Genomic DNA, 17,576 nt, shown 5'->3' with positions numbered 1-17,576 from the left:
TGCTCCGTATACTATAGTCTACGGAACAAAACATTATTGTTGGGCGAGCCATTGAGAGGAGGACAAAGGATCCTGTCTTCTCTCTTTCTCTTTCTCTCTCAGTCTGTGGACAATCCTCGGGTTTTGATTGGTATTAGTACAGTCAGAGTGGCTCTGTACTACTTATAGTAACAGCCCCCGGACTGCCTTTGGAAGCAGTAAGTACATGTACAGTTAGATACATTATACAGTTGTTATTGTTGTTGTTGTGGTTGTTGATAGCGATCAATTGCAGTTTAATGTGATTAGTAGTAATTATAATGTACAAGAGTGTTATGAATATACATGTACATGTATTAACACCTATCATCATCATCAACATCATTAATATTATTAATATTTATTATTATTAATTATTTTATTATTATTATTATTGTCCTCAGGTGGTGTTACACTGCAGATCCTGTTTATTGATTATTATTATTAGTATTTAATGGAAAACGGTGAGGTATCAACCTACGCTGAGGCCTTCCCTCCTCTAGGGGGAGGGGGCGCGGCCATTAAACCAACCGCTGGACCAGTTGGCCACTCTCACTCCTCTAAGCCTGCAGGAGGGAAAGGACCCACTAGCTCATGGGGACCACCAGGTGGAGCTCCAATGAAATCAATACCTACTTCGACTGTGACTCAAGTAAGGGAACAGCTGGTCTGTATATTAGCAGCTGGTAATCATTAACAACCACTGGTAGATCTAGAGGGAGTTTAGGAGACTTGGTCTTCCATATTTGGTCTAGGTCTCCTGAAATTCTCCCATTTTTAGTTAGATGAGTCTTCTTATTTATTATTATTATTATTATTATTATTATTATTATTATTATTATTATTATTATTATTATTATTATTATTATTATTATTATTATTATTAATAGATTATTAGTGTCCCAGTTGAGGAAAGGCGTTATAAATCATCTGATCCTAGTTTTGGCGGGGGTGACAGTCAGCAGGCAGCTGTGGTTCGTGATATCATGTCAAAGACCGGTTGTACCATTGAGATGAATCAGGCTAAGGACATGAGCCTCTCTATCATGATAACTGGACGTCCTTCATCAGTGAAGGAGGCCCACAGGCTCATAATGAGTGAACTCCATACAAAGGTACTGCTACCTGTGTACTGGTACAGTGAGTGGCCATTAGCACCTCCATTTGAATACAATCAGCACCTGATGTACATGTACATGTACACTGTATGATATGTGTCCCTTTTAAGAGCAGCTGCATTTCAATAGCCTGTAATGTCTGGGAGAGAATTCTATTACATTTCCTGATGCATGTACATGTACTTATGTGACATAGAAAGTTTGGACTGATCCCAATCAAGTTTGGATTTTTTTATGAATTTTGAAGTTGCTCCAGCAGCCAACATTCCCTCCAGCTATGATCATTCTCTATCTTCCATTAGTACAATGTTGAGCTCCGGGTTCCTAAGCAACACCACGGTATGCTACTGGGTAAACAAGCCTCTAACATCAAGCAGCTGGAGCAAAGTACCAACACTAAGATCAGTGTCCCCAGACAAGAGGACTCCTCTGAAACCGTCCGTATCACAGGGAACAAGGAGGGGGTGGAGGTTGCTAGGCAACGACTGATGAGTTTCACTGAAGACCTGGTACGCTGATAAAATACATGTACATGTAAAACATGCTGCACATGTACATGTAGTCTCTTCAATTGTGAAGATGTACATGTATTGTTAATATTAGTGCTGTTAATGTACTTTTAGTGAATGTCTTATTAGTAATAGCAAATATACCACTTTAATTAGTGTTTTAAAGATTCATTACTTGCTGCACACATTTAATCTAATGCTAATTAATATTCATTGATTAAGCCACACCTCCTCATTATTTATTCATTAGTCCAAGCAAGGTAAAGAGATCCTTACGATAGAGTCGGAGTTCCACCCGTTCATCTGTGGGCCAAACAACTCTCACCTCTCCTCCATACAAGAGGCTACTGGGGTGAGGGTCAACGTCCCTCCCTTCTCCTCTGGGAAGAGTGACATCAACATATCAGGAGAGAAGGAGGGTGTGGCACAGGCAGCAGCTAGTGTGAAGCAGTTGTATCAAGCAGCAGTAAGGAGGGGAGAGGGGGGAGGGAGAGGGAGGGGGGGGAGGGAGAGGGGGAGGGAGAGGGATCAGATACATGTATGTATAGTTAGCCCCTGGTCCCTTCATTGCTGTTAGTGTTTTAAAGAACCAGCAACTTTGAAATACCACAGCTTATAGCTTGAGTCATTAATAAACATACCAGCTGGTATAGGAAGTATTGTATCTGCTAAATATGCTACCGAACATGTTTATGTGTTGTTGTTGTTTATGTGTTGTTGTTGTTGTTGTTTGTTGTTTGTTTAGAAGAGGAACTATACTACAGTCTCAGTTGAGGTTCGTAAGACCCAACACAGATATGTGATTGGACCCAAGGGACAAGGAGTGCAAGAAATACTGGAAAAAACTGGTACAGTAATGATGATGATGATGATGATGATGATGATGATGATGATGATGATGATGATGATGATTGATGCTACTCCCCATTCTTTAGGAGTCTATGTTGATGTTCCAATGTTAGGATCAGAAGACGCTACCATTACCTTGAGAGGACCACAGCACAAGATGGGAGAGGCTCTCACTCTAGTCTACAGCAAGGTAGGGACCATCAGGAGGTTACACCCACTCTATTAATGAGTTACACCCACTCTATTAATGAAATACAGCTAATACACCCTGTACTGTACCACTGAGTGGGTTGTTAATAATCACTAGGAGAGAATTCACTAAATTTCCTCATCTAAAATTAAATAATTATACCTCCACTACCTTGACAGTTTTAAACTTGTCATTTTACATCAACCATTACTCCCTTTTGGCCCCTCCCCCTCGTTAGGCTAACAGCATAGTTAATGAAGAGGTCTCCGCCCCCTCCTGGCTCCACCGGTTCATCATCGGCCGAGGAGGAGAGAACATCAAGAACATAACCCAGGACCTTCATGTCACCGTCAACTTCCCTAAAGAAGGAGACATTATTGTGATAGAAGGACCACCGGATGAAGTGCAGTCTGCCAAAGAATCATTGGAGAACTTTACTGAAGGACTGGTGAGTATTAGTGGGCGGGGTCTAGTAGTGGGTGTGGTTATGTTATTATTATTAATAGATGGCCACTATGGAGTTTGTTGAGGTTCATATAGACCAGAAGTATCACCCACACATTATTGGGAAGAAAGGAGCTAATGGTAGACTATACATTAATTAATTTATTATTATTATTATTATCGTTATTATTATTATTATTATTATTATTATTATTATTATTCATTATTCATTATTATTATTATTATTATTATTATTATTATTATTATTATTATTATTATCGTTATTATTATTCATTATTATTATTATTATTATTATTATTGTTATTATTATTATTATTATTATTATTATTATTATTATTATTATTATTATTATTATCGTTATTATTATTCATTATTATTATTATTATTATTATTATTATTATTATTATTATTATTATTATTATTATTATTATTATCGTTATTATTATTATTATTATTATTATTATTATTATTATTATTATTATCGTTATTATTATTATTATTATTATTATTATTATTATTATTATTATTATTATTATTATTATTATTATTATTATTATTATTATTCATTATTATTATTATTCATTATTATTATTATTATTATTACTAGTAAATAAGATTAAAGTTGAGACCTGTACTTCTATTACGATCCCGTCTGATAAGCAGAAGAGTGATGTCATTAGGATAGAGGGTGATCCCCAGGGGGTGGCCGCCGCTAAGAAAATGATACTGGAAATGGCAACTAAACTGGTAACTTTGTGTGGGTGTGGCTTCATTTTTAAAGTTACTTAAAAATCTGACCAACAACCAAAGGCTACAGCCTATAGTATCAGTCCAAATTTTGCCAAAATTTGAAAGTAGAGAGTTCTTTATTTTTTATATTTTCTTCTATTGGCAGGCCAATGAGTTGACAGTATCAGTGGATATTGACCAGAAGTGGCATAAGCTGGTGATTGGAGCCAACGGAGAGAACATGAGGGAACTGAGGGACAGGTTAGCTCTCCTTGTACCCACCACGTCTCTTGTTGATGTGTTCTTGTATGGTGCAGGTTCCCTGGGGTACATGTAGCCTTCCCTGAGCAAGGACTCCGGAGCAACAAGGTAACACTGAGGGGACCAACTGATGAAGTTAATAACTGTGCTGCCTACCTGGGGAAGAAGGCAAAGGATATTGTAAGAATAATAATAATAATAATTTATGATCTTTATTAAAATGCATGTATACAACAATAGGACATCAATATGTATCAGAAAATGTAAAAAAATGTGGGGTAATTTTGGAGCCGTTTTTTGGAAAAAAAACCATGGGCTATAGCCTTGGGTATTTTTCAGATTTTTGGCTTTTTTTTAAATGGCCGTAACTCGAAAAATTGAAGTCGGAATCAGCTCAAACTTTTTACACAGCATAAGGGCATCAATATGTATCAGAAAATGTAATAAAAAATTGAGGTGATTTTTTGGCCATTTTTTGAAAAAAAACCATGGGCTATAGCCTTGGGTATTTTTCAAATTTTTGGCTTTTTCTTAAAATGGCCATAATTCGAAAAATTGAAGTCGGAATCGACTTAAACTTTCTGCACAGCATAAGGACATCAATATGTATCAGAAAATGTAATAAAAATTTGAGGTGATTTTTTGGCCATTTTTTGGAAAAAACCATGGACTATATAGCCTTGGGTATTTTTCAGATTTTTGGCTTTTTCTTAAAATGGCCGTAACTCGAAAAATTGAAGTTGGAATCTACTCAAACTTTCTACACAGCATAAGGACATCAATATGTATCAGAAAATGTAATAAAAATTTGGGGTGATTTCGGAGCCATTTTTTGGAAAAAACCATGGACTATAGCCTTGGGTATTTTTCAGATTTTTTAGTTTATATATTATTATCATCATCATCATCATCATTATTATTATTATTATTATTATTATTATTATTATTATTAATAGGCTGATTCTAATTACAAGTCGGAGGTGAAGATATTTAAGAAGTTCCACGGGTCCATCATTGGGCGGGGAGGGGCTACACTCAAGAGGATAAGGGAAGAAACCAACACTAAGATAGACATGCCAAAGGAAGGTAGTGATTCTGATGTGATACTAATCACTGGAAGGAAGGAGAATGTGGAGAAAGCTAAGAGACAGTTACAAGATATTGAGAAACAAATGGTAATAACAATAATAACAATAATAATAATAATAATAAATTTATTTATTTATTTTATCCAGGCACTAGTGGTTGATGTTACTATCAAGATTCCTCATAAACAGCACAATGCTATCATAGGGCCTCGTGGTAAACTGATCCGATCAATAATGGAGGAGTGTGGAGGGATCAGGATACAGTTTCCTTCATCGTAAGAAAGGGGTGGGGCAGGGGGCGTGGTTATAGAAGTGTACATGACATTGATGACATGTGTATAATTATTAAAATTATTATTAAAAACAGTATTTAAATTATTATTAAAAACAGTATTTAAATTATTATTAAAAACAGTATTTAAATTATTATTAAAAACAGTATTTAAATTATTATTAAAAACAGTATTAAAATTATTATTAAAAACAGTATTTAAATTATTATTAAAAACAGTATTTAAATTATTATTAAAAACAGTATTTAAATTATTATTAAAAACAGTATTTAAATTATTATTAAAAACAGTATTTAAATTATTATTAAAAACAGTATTTAAATTATTATTAAAAACAGTATTTAAATTATTATTAAAAACAGTATTTAAATATTGTTTCCTATTCCAGTGACAGCACTAGTGATGAGGTCCAGCTTCATGGTCCTAAGGAAGACGTCAATAAAGCAAAGGCTATGCTGCTGGAGATGGCAGCCCAACACGCCATTGAGAACTACACTGAGGAACTGACCTGCTCCCACGAGTATCACAAGTTCCTCATTGGGAAGGGGGGCTCCAAGATTCGTAAAATACGGTCCCAGTTTAGCGCAAGGGTCCTGTTCCCCCAGAAGGGGTCCGGTGATGACTCCAGTATTGTTACTATCATTGGAACCAAAGAGAATGTGACTGCAGTCAAGGAACACCTCAGCAAACTGATTAAAGACTTGGTAAGGTTCTTATTTATTTATTTATTTATTTATTTGTTTGTTTGTTTGTTGTTTGTTTGTAGGATAATGTTACTGAAGATGAGGTGATGGTAGACAGTAAGTATCACCGTCACTTTGTACAGCGAAGGGGACAAGTAAGTTGTATACCAACACACTAACACAACACACTGGCACTATTAAGAATTGAAACCTGTCGCCTGCTTTGAGGTGGAAATTAGCTAAAATTAGAAGTGTAAAGGAAGATCTTGAAAAAATGAATAAAGTTCCTTACTGTACATGTACACGTGCTGTATATTAGGAACAAATTTCTCTCTTTTTCTACTACACGTGTACATGTACATGTACAATTCCATTTGTTTAATTGATTTTGGAAACTGTCCTGAAAGTTTACCATTCTCACCGCAGTTGATATTAGGTTGAATATACCAGTCCAACCTTACATTAGGTACAGTACATGTGTACAGTAGAGGGGGGGGAGCTGTTGGTAATGAATGATTCTCTTTAGAAAATGCTTGCTGTATATACCAGACAAACCATCAAAATATACTGACCTTTAGCTGTACCTAAATGTATACAACTATACATGTATTAGGTACATGTATGTGTACATGTATATCTTTAAGTTTAGACTTCAGGTTGTGTATACGCAGACAGACTCTTAAAAATAATAAAGTAATATTAATATTAATATTATAATTAATGTTATTATTTTCATTTTCTATTGTTATTATTGTATTTTGTCTCTACAGTTTTTATGATGAATATAATTAATTTATTCAGTATCACCCACAGACTGGACTATGAACTATTTATAATAATAATAAATATTAATAAATATATTTTTAACTAACCATGAAGGGGGTAGCCCCTCCCCCACCAGCTTCATGTAGGTTCCTCTATAAACTTACATCATTTAACCACCTACCAGTACAGGTACAGGGTCTTTGGTATCAAGGATGAAATGGAGAGAGTTCTCCATTTTTATTACATTTCTTGATACATATACATGTACTTATGCTGTGTAGAAAGTTTGAACTGATTCTGTTCAAGTTTGGATTTTTTATGATTTTTAAAAGTTGCTCCAAAGTCCCTGTACTATAGTACACGGTTACATGTTTTCCGATACAGCTACTACTACAGTGTTAGTGTTTACCAGTGCATTGTGGATGTTCTCTCTCTTTATTCTATTCTCAGTCCAACGTGTCTTGTTTGTCCTTCCTATTGTTCTTGTGTATCTTGTGTCAGTTGTCATGTTATCACGAGGTCATTTCTCTCACTTTCAACTGGTCCTATTTGTTAGTATTTATTTGTTAACTTTCACACTCTTTCAGCATATAATAAACATCTTTTATTTATTTTTCTATTTTTTGAATGTATTTTCAGTTGGGACTGTAGTCCAGGCGCTCTGCCTCATGAATTATTCATGAGCTGGTAATTAGTACAATTAAGCTTTAGTTCTGAAAGCTCTTCCATTGGCACTGTTAAGACCAAAATTTAAAGTACTTTTGGTGCTTTTAAAAGTACCATAAGTTGTGTAATAAAAATTGAAAATTCTCTCTTAACAATTTTTGATAGTATTGTTATTATTGTTATTATTATTATTTGTAGTATTAATTTGGAATGTCTTTGTTTATTTGCTACTACATGTCCATTTATTTTGGCTTACAAACAAATGAAACAATTGTATACTGCACAGTATCTGCCAAACCAGTCACTCCATACTCACTGCCTGCCTGCCTGCCTGTCTGTCTGTAGTAAATGATAACAATAATAGGTAGACCTTATTGTGTATACATGTACAGGCTAGCCTTGCTGTAATGGACACTTTGAAAGTGTCTCTGTTATACAGAGGTGTCCTTTATGTGGAGGTTATTTTATACAGTAAGGAATGTAATTGGTACACTAGGTGCTGTCCGTTAAATGGAGGTGTACGCTATAGAGAGTGTCCATTAAGAGAGGCTACACTGTATATTGTATTTCTTAGTCTATTCTCTATAGGGTACCATGGCACTTCTTTGTTTTACTTATTTTCAACCATTGTCTCCCAATTCTGTATTGTCCTATTATTGTTACTGGTATAACTTGTTTTCAAAACTAGTTACTGTCAAGTGTTATTAATTCCCTACTCAACTCTTTCATGGTAAAACCACAAACACCATCTCATGATGGACATGTATTGATGTACATGTATACTCTCTGAGATTTTAGGGTATTTTTTGTCTATTAAATAATACAATACATTGAATTATGAGTGTGTAATTGATCACATACTGTATATTATGCTTTAATTGATTTATCATTATTATTATTATGGAGTGTCTCTGTGTATCTTATATTAAGTGATAATATTTCTTTGGGGAATTTTATTAATAATTTACTAAATGTCACCTATCAATACTATCACTCTACATGAACCAGCCTACACTGTACATGACTAGCCTGGAGGTGTGTGTGTGTGTGTGTGTGTGTGTGTGTGTGTGTGTGTAAGTAATGTAATACCTGAGGACTGAGATATCTGCTTGAGGTGAAGCTGAGGGCAGATATCAAGGGATTCGGGTATTACATTACTGATACTCACCTCCAGACACACTGGTCACTGGTCACTAGTACTTATACTGTAAATGTATGTTCTTATGCTGTATATAATGTACTTCATGTATTGATGGTAATTGTTATTATTATTGTGATAATTCTTGTGGTATATTTAGTTTGATGTGTTTATGTGAAGTGGTAACCACAATCACCTCTCATGTAAAACCCCTTCATTATTATATACATGTACATGTACATGTACTTGTGGGAGAAAGGGTTTAGGGGAATAAAAGGTTTGGTCAGGAGAAGGGAAAGGATGGATAGAGAGAGAGTTTGGTTGGTTGGAATGTGCAGGTACATGTTGTCAATTTTCTATTATCAATTTAATGCTTCCTTTATTTATCATACAGTGAAGTGTCTGTATGACAAATATCAATAAACTGAAATGAATAATAAATATCTGACAATTGTGTGATTTCTGAGGTGTTTTTTGAACATTCACAACTATTGTTTGGGTAAATAATAATAATAATTTAACGGTCTCCTCTCTCTCCCTCTCTCTCTCTCTCCCTCTCTCTCTCTCTCTCCCCCTCAGTTGATTCATGAGATATCAGATGAGAACGGAGGCGTTATGATCACTTTTCCTCGTGCTGGTACATCATCTGATAAAGTCACAATTAAAGGTAACGTGTATACTAATGATATTATTATTATTATTATTATTATTATTATTATTATTATTATTATTATTATTATTATTGTCATTGTATATTTCAGGTGCTAAACAGTGTGTTGAAGGAGCTAAACAAGCAATTGCTGAAGTCATTGAAGAGTTGGTAAGTTTATGTCATTCATTCATTTATTTATTTATTTATTTATTTATTTATTTATTCATTTATTTGTTAATGTGCAAGATGCCTAGCCATATTGTCTATTATATAATGACCTTATTTCCTGTCCCAACTTTCCCTCATCATACAGTGTACATGTACATTGTATAATGCACAGGCACTGGTCTGTACTGGTGCACTGGTGATTAATTATATGCTTAATGTATTGGAATGCCTTTCTAATTAAAGAGCACTAACCAGTCCCAAACATTTCTTATCCATTGTGACCAATATGTCGAGTAGCAGTAGATCACACATTGCTAAAGGTGACCATGACCATACCCTCCCTCCCCCCCTCCATTAGGAGGCCCAGGTCACTGTAGAGTGTTCTATTCCTCATAAGAAGCATAGGAGTATCCTCGGGCCTAAGGGATCCAACGTCCAGGCCGTCACTCAGGAATATAACGTGACCATCAAGTTCCCTGATAAACAACAACAACAACACCAACAACAAGATGGAGATAAAGTAAATAATAATAATAATGATGATGATGATGATAACTATGTTGTCCCTAATTCATGAAGCCAGTTTCCATCATTTATGGGTTTATAGATACTGTAGACCTGTATGTGTTAGTAGCTATGTTTCAGCATTGAAGATATACAGTTACTACTGATTGTTATTAATGACATTATTATCATTTCATCACTTGTTAGTTTGTTATGGTAGATGAAGGAAGCACATCCTGACCTTACTTTATACTACACTACATTACACTATCAACACATACTAACTGTATTGTACTGTATTAGTATCAATAGTAACATTAGCATTGAAACAAAGCAGTGAAGAAGTAATACTAGGAAAAATAATTATTATTATGTTATAATAAATAAATAATAATTGTTAATTAGGATGATGAAGGAGGCATGGCCAGTGATTCTGATCCTCGTGATATTATTCTTATCTCTGGACGTCAGGAAAACTGTGACAACGCTAAGAAAGCACTACTGGTAAGGATCAGTATTAATGTATTAATTGATTATAAGTAATGATTTGGGTTATTATTAATTATGTCTATACATGTACATATATATCAATGGTTCATCAGTACTGTACATGTATTGGTTATCATGTATTGATATTAGTAGTCATAATAATTTATTTATGATAATCATTATCTTGTTTCCTTGTACACCACAACCTGTACACAACATAAGCTCATGTATCTATCAGAAAATGGAGAGTTTTTTACTTTTTAATTTTGGTGAAATTTGGCCCAACGTCCCTCTACTATACAGGGACTTTGACCCAATTTCAGAGCAACTTTAAACATTCGTAGAAAAATCCAAATTTAATCAGAATCAGCTCAAACTTTATATGCTACATAAGTACATGTATATGCATCAGAAAACATTATAAAAATAGAGAATTCTCATCTTTTCATTACTGATGAAGCACCCAGTACTGGAGTACATGGTACATGGTCCAGTATTAGTTGTTAAAGGAAGTCCAGTGGGTTGAAGGGGCTTTATAAACATGTCCAATAAGTAGGTGGCATACATATACATGTACATGTACATGTATGTCGAGGTAGAGGTATATGTATACTGGTATCAAGTACATTTAGGGTTGGGTGGTGGTGGGGATTATGTGGCATGACCACAAGTGGTATTTTTATAATATTAAAGATATCCTTTTCCTCCATTTATTTATCAGCTCCTTCCTTTTATGTAATGACCACAAAACTACATGTACATGTACATACATGTGTATCCACTTAAGAGAATCAATCTCTCTCTCCCTTTCTCCCTTTTTGGTAATTTTTTACTTCCACTGTTCCACATGTTCATGTACATGTATTATAATAATTATAATAATTGATGATGTTAATTATTATTAATTATGATGCGTATGTACATGTATACAACATTCTACCATAACAAGGAAGTTATTCCTTCATACCATATAAGGAGTAGTACTGTCTATCCAGACCCAGTCCATCAATAACAATAATAATAACATGGCTCTGTTATACAGAGGTGTCCTTTATGTGGAGGTTATTTTATACAGTAAGGAATGTAATTGGTACACTAGGTGCTGTCCGTTAAATGGAGGTGTACACTATAGAGAGTGATATTTTACTTTTATTTAGTTTTCCATTTTTCTGTAAGTTTATAAGTGAAATAAGAAGTACTTGCCCTCCAATCTGATTGGTCAATTCAAACTATTAATATTCATGACATGTACCTTGGAGTGTGTGCTTGTTGTAATTGCCAAACAGAAAATAAATAAATAAATATGGCAGTGTTCATGCGTAAAAATAAATCAAAAATAATATGAAAACGTACATGTACATATTGTATAATAAAAACAATACTGATCTTATTATGATAAATAGACGGAATAGAATAACAAACAGACCCAGTTAGAAAAGAGAGAGAGTGAGGGAGGGAGGGAGACAAGAATATTCTCAATGAATTAGACCATAGACCCTGTACATGTACTCCAGGTCCAGGGTGTAGATTATAATTATAATTTAATAAATATTTTTATTAGCTTCTCACCTCGTGCTTCCTATAGTGTCTAAAGTACATCCTCCACTAACCACAAAGCACACACACACACACACACTTACCCCTACTATTACTCCTACTAATAGACACACACGTACTGTACATGTACTAATACACACTAATCTACTAATGATACAGTATAGTCTCTCTTAATGGACACTCTCTATAGCGTACGCCTCCATTTTAAAGACAATTAAGATAGTTCAAAATGTCAAGTTTTAATGTAGCAAGTTGCTATTTATCCCAGTATGTACATTGTAACCCTATAGCCTTATTTGTAGATTAATTAACCCGTTCATTATTATTAATTATTATTTTATTTATGAACTGGAAGTACCCTCATCCCTCATTAATTATTCGTGTATCCTATTACCATATTTGGTATCACATCAATAGTATATGTTTCTAATTAAAGTGCAGACCAGACGGTATCATTTCAATTATTAATAATTAAGTACAAGCAAAGTCTGCCTGCCTGACTGACTGCCTGACTGACTATTGATACATTAAATGTATACAGTATAGTCTCTCTCTTAATGGACACTCTCTGTAGCGTACACCTCCATTTAACGGACAGCACCTAGTGTACCAATTACATTCCTTACTGTATAAAATAACCTCCACATAAAGGACACCTCTGTATAACAGAGACACAGTGTCCATTATATAGAGGCTGTTCTATATTGTTATTATTATTATTTTCTTTCTCAATTAGGATCTCATTCCAGTTACTATATACATCAGCGTACCGATTGAATACCACCGGTACATTGTGGGTACCAGGGGGCAGGACATACGGTCACTGGCTGATAAGTATCACGTTCAAGTTGAAGTCCCTCGTCCTGAACTGCAGGATGACAGGATATCAATTTATGGTACAGCACAGAACTGTGAGGAGGCAAAACATGTCCTTGAGAACAGGGTCCTTGAACTGGAGGCAGAGAAGGAGGAGCGGGTAAGAGAGAGAGAGAGAGTTTAATGTACTGATGTATGTTAGTACTACTGTCAGTACAGTGTGTTAGTACTACTGTCAGCACAGTGTGTTGATGTGTGATGGTGCATTTGGAAGTGGAAACAAAGAGGAAATACTGTACATGTACATGTACATGTATATTATATCACCTTGATAGTGTACATGTACATGTATGTCATGAATTAGAACTTCATTATCATTGCAACCTATTGGCACTGTAGTACTACTGATGGTTGAATGATAAACTGAAGCTTAAGAAAATGTACATCAGAAAATGTAATGAAATTGAGGAATTCTCTACTTTTCAATTTTAGTGAAATTAGTCCAAAGTTCCTGTACTATAGTACAGGAACTTTGGCCCAATTTTGAGCAACTTTAAAATTTTTAGTTTTGATCGAAATCACCTCAAAAAATAAGTACATGTAGATGTATATCTCTGTATAATACCATATATATTCTATTTATTCTATCCCTAGGAGTTGCGTAGTTATACTGAAGTTATTAAAGTGGCCCAGAAGCATCACCCTAACATTATTGGGCGAAGAGGAGCGACCATTAACAAGATCAGAGATGATAATGGAGTCCGCATTCAAATGCCAGAGAAGGATCATGCCAAGTCTGATGAGATTACAATCATAGGTTACGAGCATCAGGTCCATTCTGCCAAAGAAGCCATACTGAGGATTGTCAGGGAACTGGTCAGTATATCTTAGTATAACTCAGTATATCCCTGTACATATTTCGCTACATGTACATGTACATGTACATCTCAGTATAACAAAGTGTTATATTTCATTGCCCTAACATAAACTTGACACTTTATTGACAGCTTTAGCAAATACCGTTAACATTCTCAGTATATCCCAGTATATCCCAGTATACTAATATTTATCTTATCAATTCTCCTTATGTCCTTTACTGTCCTTTGAGGAATCAAACTGAAACCTAATTACTGTCACTTTATCAGTATCAGTCCGTAATTTTATCAACTTTTATCAGCTCAGGCCTCTCTCTGGAGAGAATGGGGGAACACTTGATGTCTGTATCCTACAGTATAGCCTCTCTTAATGGACGGACAGCACCTAGTGTACCAATTACATTCCTTACTGTATAAAATAACCTCCACATAAAGGACACCTCTGTATAACAGAGACACAGTGTCCATTATAGCAAGGCTAGTCTGTACAGTAATGATGGATACCTTCAACTCATCAATGAAAGATTAATAAGGTCTTGCTACATGTACATGTACATGTACATGTACTGGCCAGTGCGTGTGTCTTTATGTGTGTGGGTGGTTCAGATGTTGTATATTTAAGTAATTTGTTTGTTGTGTTTATTAATATATATGATTATATAATACCCACATCTGAAGCACCCCACCCCACCCCACATGTACTTATGATTACACTGTACCTGTACCTGTCTGGAGGTGTGTGTGTGTGTGTGTATTAGTAATGTAATACCTGAGGACTGAGATATCTGCTTGAGGTGAAGCTGAGGGCAGATATCAAGGGACTCAGGTATTACATTACTGATACTCACCTCCAGACACACACACACACTGGTCACTGTACATATAGTGTACATGTACATTTATTAGCAGCAACATTGTAGGGAAAAATTGAAAAATTGGGAGTCAGAGTTAGCAGGTGGTATATCGTTATTATTATTATTATTATTATTGCTAGAGCAGTTTAATTATGTTGTTATTGTTGTAAACTTGATAGCTGCCATTAACACTCTCTCAATGTGCCTAAAGACACTATCACTGGACCCTAAGTACACTGAGAGGATCATTTGAATATCAACCACAGCTGCTTTAGTCTACCCAATTAACAAATGGACTTTAGCCACACGTGTAGCCTTAACCTTTTAAATGAGGACACCTTTATAATGAGGACATTTTGTAATGTCCCAATTGGTACAAGCCTATACCTCTGAAATGAGGACACCTCTGTACTAAGGACAGGTAGTGTGGGCCCAATGGTGTCCTTAATAAAGAGGCTACACTGTACATGTATTAAGGACAAGTAGTGTGGGCCCAATGGTGTCCTTACTAAAGAGGCTACACTGTACATGTATTAAGGACAGGTAGTGTGGGCCCAATGGTGTCCTTACTAAAGAGGCTACACTGTACATGTATTAAGGACAAGTAGTGTGGGCCCAATGGTGTCCTTAATAAAGAGGCTACACTGTACATGTATTAAGGACAGGTAGTGTGGGCCCAATGGTGTCCTTAATAAAGAGGCTACACTGTACATGTATTAAGGACAGGTAGTGTGGGCCCAATGGTGTCCTTGATAAAGAGGCTACACTGTACATGTATTAAGGACAGGTAGTGTGGGCCCAATGGTGTCCTTAATAAAGAGGCTACACTGTACATGTATTAAGGACAGGTAGTGTGGGCCCAATGGTGTCCTTAATAAAGAGACTACACTGTACATGTATTAAGGACAGGTAGTGTGGGCCCAATGGTGTCCTTAATAAAGAGACTACACTGTACATGTATTAAGGACAGGTAGTGTGGGCCCAATGGTGTCCTTAATAAAGAGGCTACACTGTACATGTATTAAGGACAGGTAGTGTGGGCCCAATGGTGTCCTTAATAAAGAGGCTACACTGTACATGTATTAAGGACAGGCAGTGTGGGCCCAATGGTGTCCTTAATGAAGAGGCTACACTGTACATGTATTAAGGACAGGTAGTGTGGGCCCAATGGTGTCCTTGATAAAGAGGCTACACTGTACATGTATTAAGGACAGGTAGTGTGGGCCCAATGGTGTCCTTAATAAAGAGACTAAACTGTACATGTATTAAGGACAGGTAGTGTGGGCCCAATGGTGTCCTTAATAAAGAGGCTACACTGTACATGTATTAAGGACAGGTAGTGTGGGCCCAATGGTGTCCTTGATAAAGAGGCTACACTGTACATGTATTAAGGACAGGTAGTGTGGGCCCAATGGTGTCCTTAATAAAGAGACTACACTGTAGAACTGTTCTTGTGTAATTATACATTATTAATTAATTGGTTTGGCTTTAGCATGAATTGGGTGTGAGTCGGTTATGTTGGAATTTGAAAGTTTTGCTGATTAAAATAACAAGATTCACCCTTTTATGAACACAGACTAGCCTTGCTATAACGGACACTTTGGGACAAGATAGTTTCTCTGTTATGCAGAGTTGTCCTTTATGTGGAGGTTTTGTTTTACTGATCTTGTTACATTCAGTATTGTATGTGTGTGCATTCTTTTGTTCTGTGAAGGTATTCCAGCTATTTGTGTATATAAATGTGAAACAGTGTTTGGATAGCAGCTGCATAATCTCATTCAAACGCCATTGGCATCCATTACATAAACACATTATTATTAATAATCATTATTATTTAATACCTCAAGTATTACGTGTACATGCGTATTGTGATTATCCTCTTATTATTATTATTATTATTATTATTATTATTATTATTATTATTATTATTATTATTATTATTATTATTGTTATTTATAGGAGGAGCAGATCACTGATGAATTGGATATAGACCACAGAGTCCACAGTAGATTGATTGGAGCTAAGGGAAAAGCTGTTGCTAAAGTATTAACAATAAATTTATCATTATTATTATTATTATTATTATTATTATTATTATTATTATTATTATTATTATTATTATTAATGGTTTAGGTTATGGAGAATTTCAATGTCACGATTCGATTTCCTAAAGACAAGACTGGGTCTGTTGTCACGGTAACTGGTCTTGAGGAGAATGTTGAAGATGCCAAAGAACATTTACTGCTCTTAGCTGAGGAATACGTAAGTATAGTCTCTCTTAATGGACACTCTCTATAGCGTACACCTCCATTTAACGGACAGCACCTAGTGTACCAATTACATTCCTTACTGTGTAAAATAACCTCCACATAAAGGACACCTCTGTATAACAGAGACACAGTGTCCATTATAGCAAGGCTAGCCTGTGGTGTTACTGTTCCTTCTCTCCTCCTCCATTAGATGCAGGATGTCATTGAGAAGCAGGAGGAACAGGATCTCTTGAACCAATACACCAGACGTACTGCAAAACCGCTTGAAGATACGGCCAAGGGGTCTCGTACAGGTTATGTTGTTAAGGGGGCCCCCTGGTCCGGGTCTGAGGGAGATGAATTTCCAGCTATAGGGGGTCCGGCTAATACCTCTAAAGCTCCTACTTGGGGTCCATCCAGTCTCGGGCCTAAACTATAAACTGTAATAATAATAATAATAATAATAATGACGTTGCTTTCTTTTCATATAACTCGTTATGCTATTTGGCCATCATGATAATAATAATAATAATTAATTGATAATAATAATAATAATACATGCTAATAATCCTTTGCTTTGCTTCTGTTATGTTATTATTATTGTTAGTTATTAATTTTGGTTATTTAATAACTTGGTGGG

At 35.3% G+C, this 17,576-nt stretch overlaps 1 protein-coding gene across 1 annotated transcript; it reads left to right on the top strand.

The window, feature by feature from the left end:
• Nucleotides 1-37: 37 nt before the first annotated feature.
• Nucleotides 38-17,468, top strand: LOC100632074 (vigilin). Its single transcript, XM_019996578.1, has 25 exons — nucleotides 38-197; nucleotides 423-670; nucleotides 909-1,133; nucleotides 1,439-1,645; nucleotides 1,896-2,111; nucleotides 2,391-2,493; nucleotides 2,581-2,684; nucleotides 2,923-3,132; nucleotides 3,191-3,269; nucleotides 3,757-3,896; nucleotides 4,045-4,139; nucleotides 4,196-4,319; nucleotides 5,096-5,314; nucleotides 5,375-5,502; nucleotides 5,909-6,224; nucleotides 6,287-6,358; nucleotides 9,352-9,439; nucleotides 9,534-9,592; nucleotides 9,951-10,112; nucleotides 10,502-10,600; nucleotides 12,879-13,118; nucleotides 13,613-13,834; nucleotides 16,647-16,730; nucleotides 16,821-16,949; nucleotides 17,148-17,468. Exons 2-25 carry the CDS (start codon nucleotides 473-475, stop codon nucleotides 17,373-17,375), a joined length of 3,747 nt encoding a protein of 1,248 aa, XP_019852137.1. The 5' UTR covers nucleotides 38-197; nucleotides 423-472; the 3' UTR covers nucleotides 17,376-17,468.
• The last annotated feature ends 108 nt before the right edge of the window (nucleotides 17,469-17,576 follow it).

This window comes from Amphimedon queenslandica, unplaced genomic scaffold (genome assembly GCF_000090795.2).
Source record: "Amphimedon queenslandica unplaced genomic scaffold, v1.1 AMPQUscaffold_13405, whole genome shotgun sequence".
Taxonomy (NCBI): Eukaryota; Metazoa; Porifera; class Demospongiae; order Haplosclerida; family Niphatidae; genus Amphimedon; species Amphimedon queenslandica.
This window is presented reverse-complemented; position numbering and strand designations above follow the sequence as displayed.

Coding starts and splice junctions, on each gene's coding strand:
- LOC100632074 (XM_019996578.1), top strand. CDS start 473: ATGGAAAACGGTGAGGTATCAACCTACGCTGAGGCCTTCCCTCCTCTA. Junction 3,133..3,190: donor AGAACTTTACTGAAGGACTG/GTGAGTATTAGT, acceptor TATTATTAATAG/ATGGCCACTATGGAGTTTGT. Junction 5,503..5,908: donor AGGATACAGTTTCCTTCATC/GTAAGAAAGGGG, acceptor TTCCTATTCCAG/TGACAGCACTAGTGATGAGG.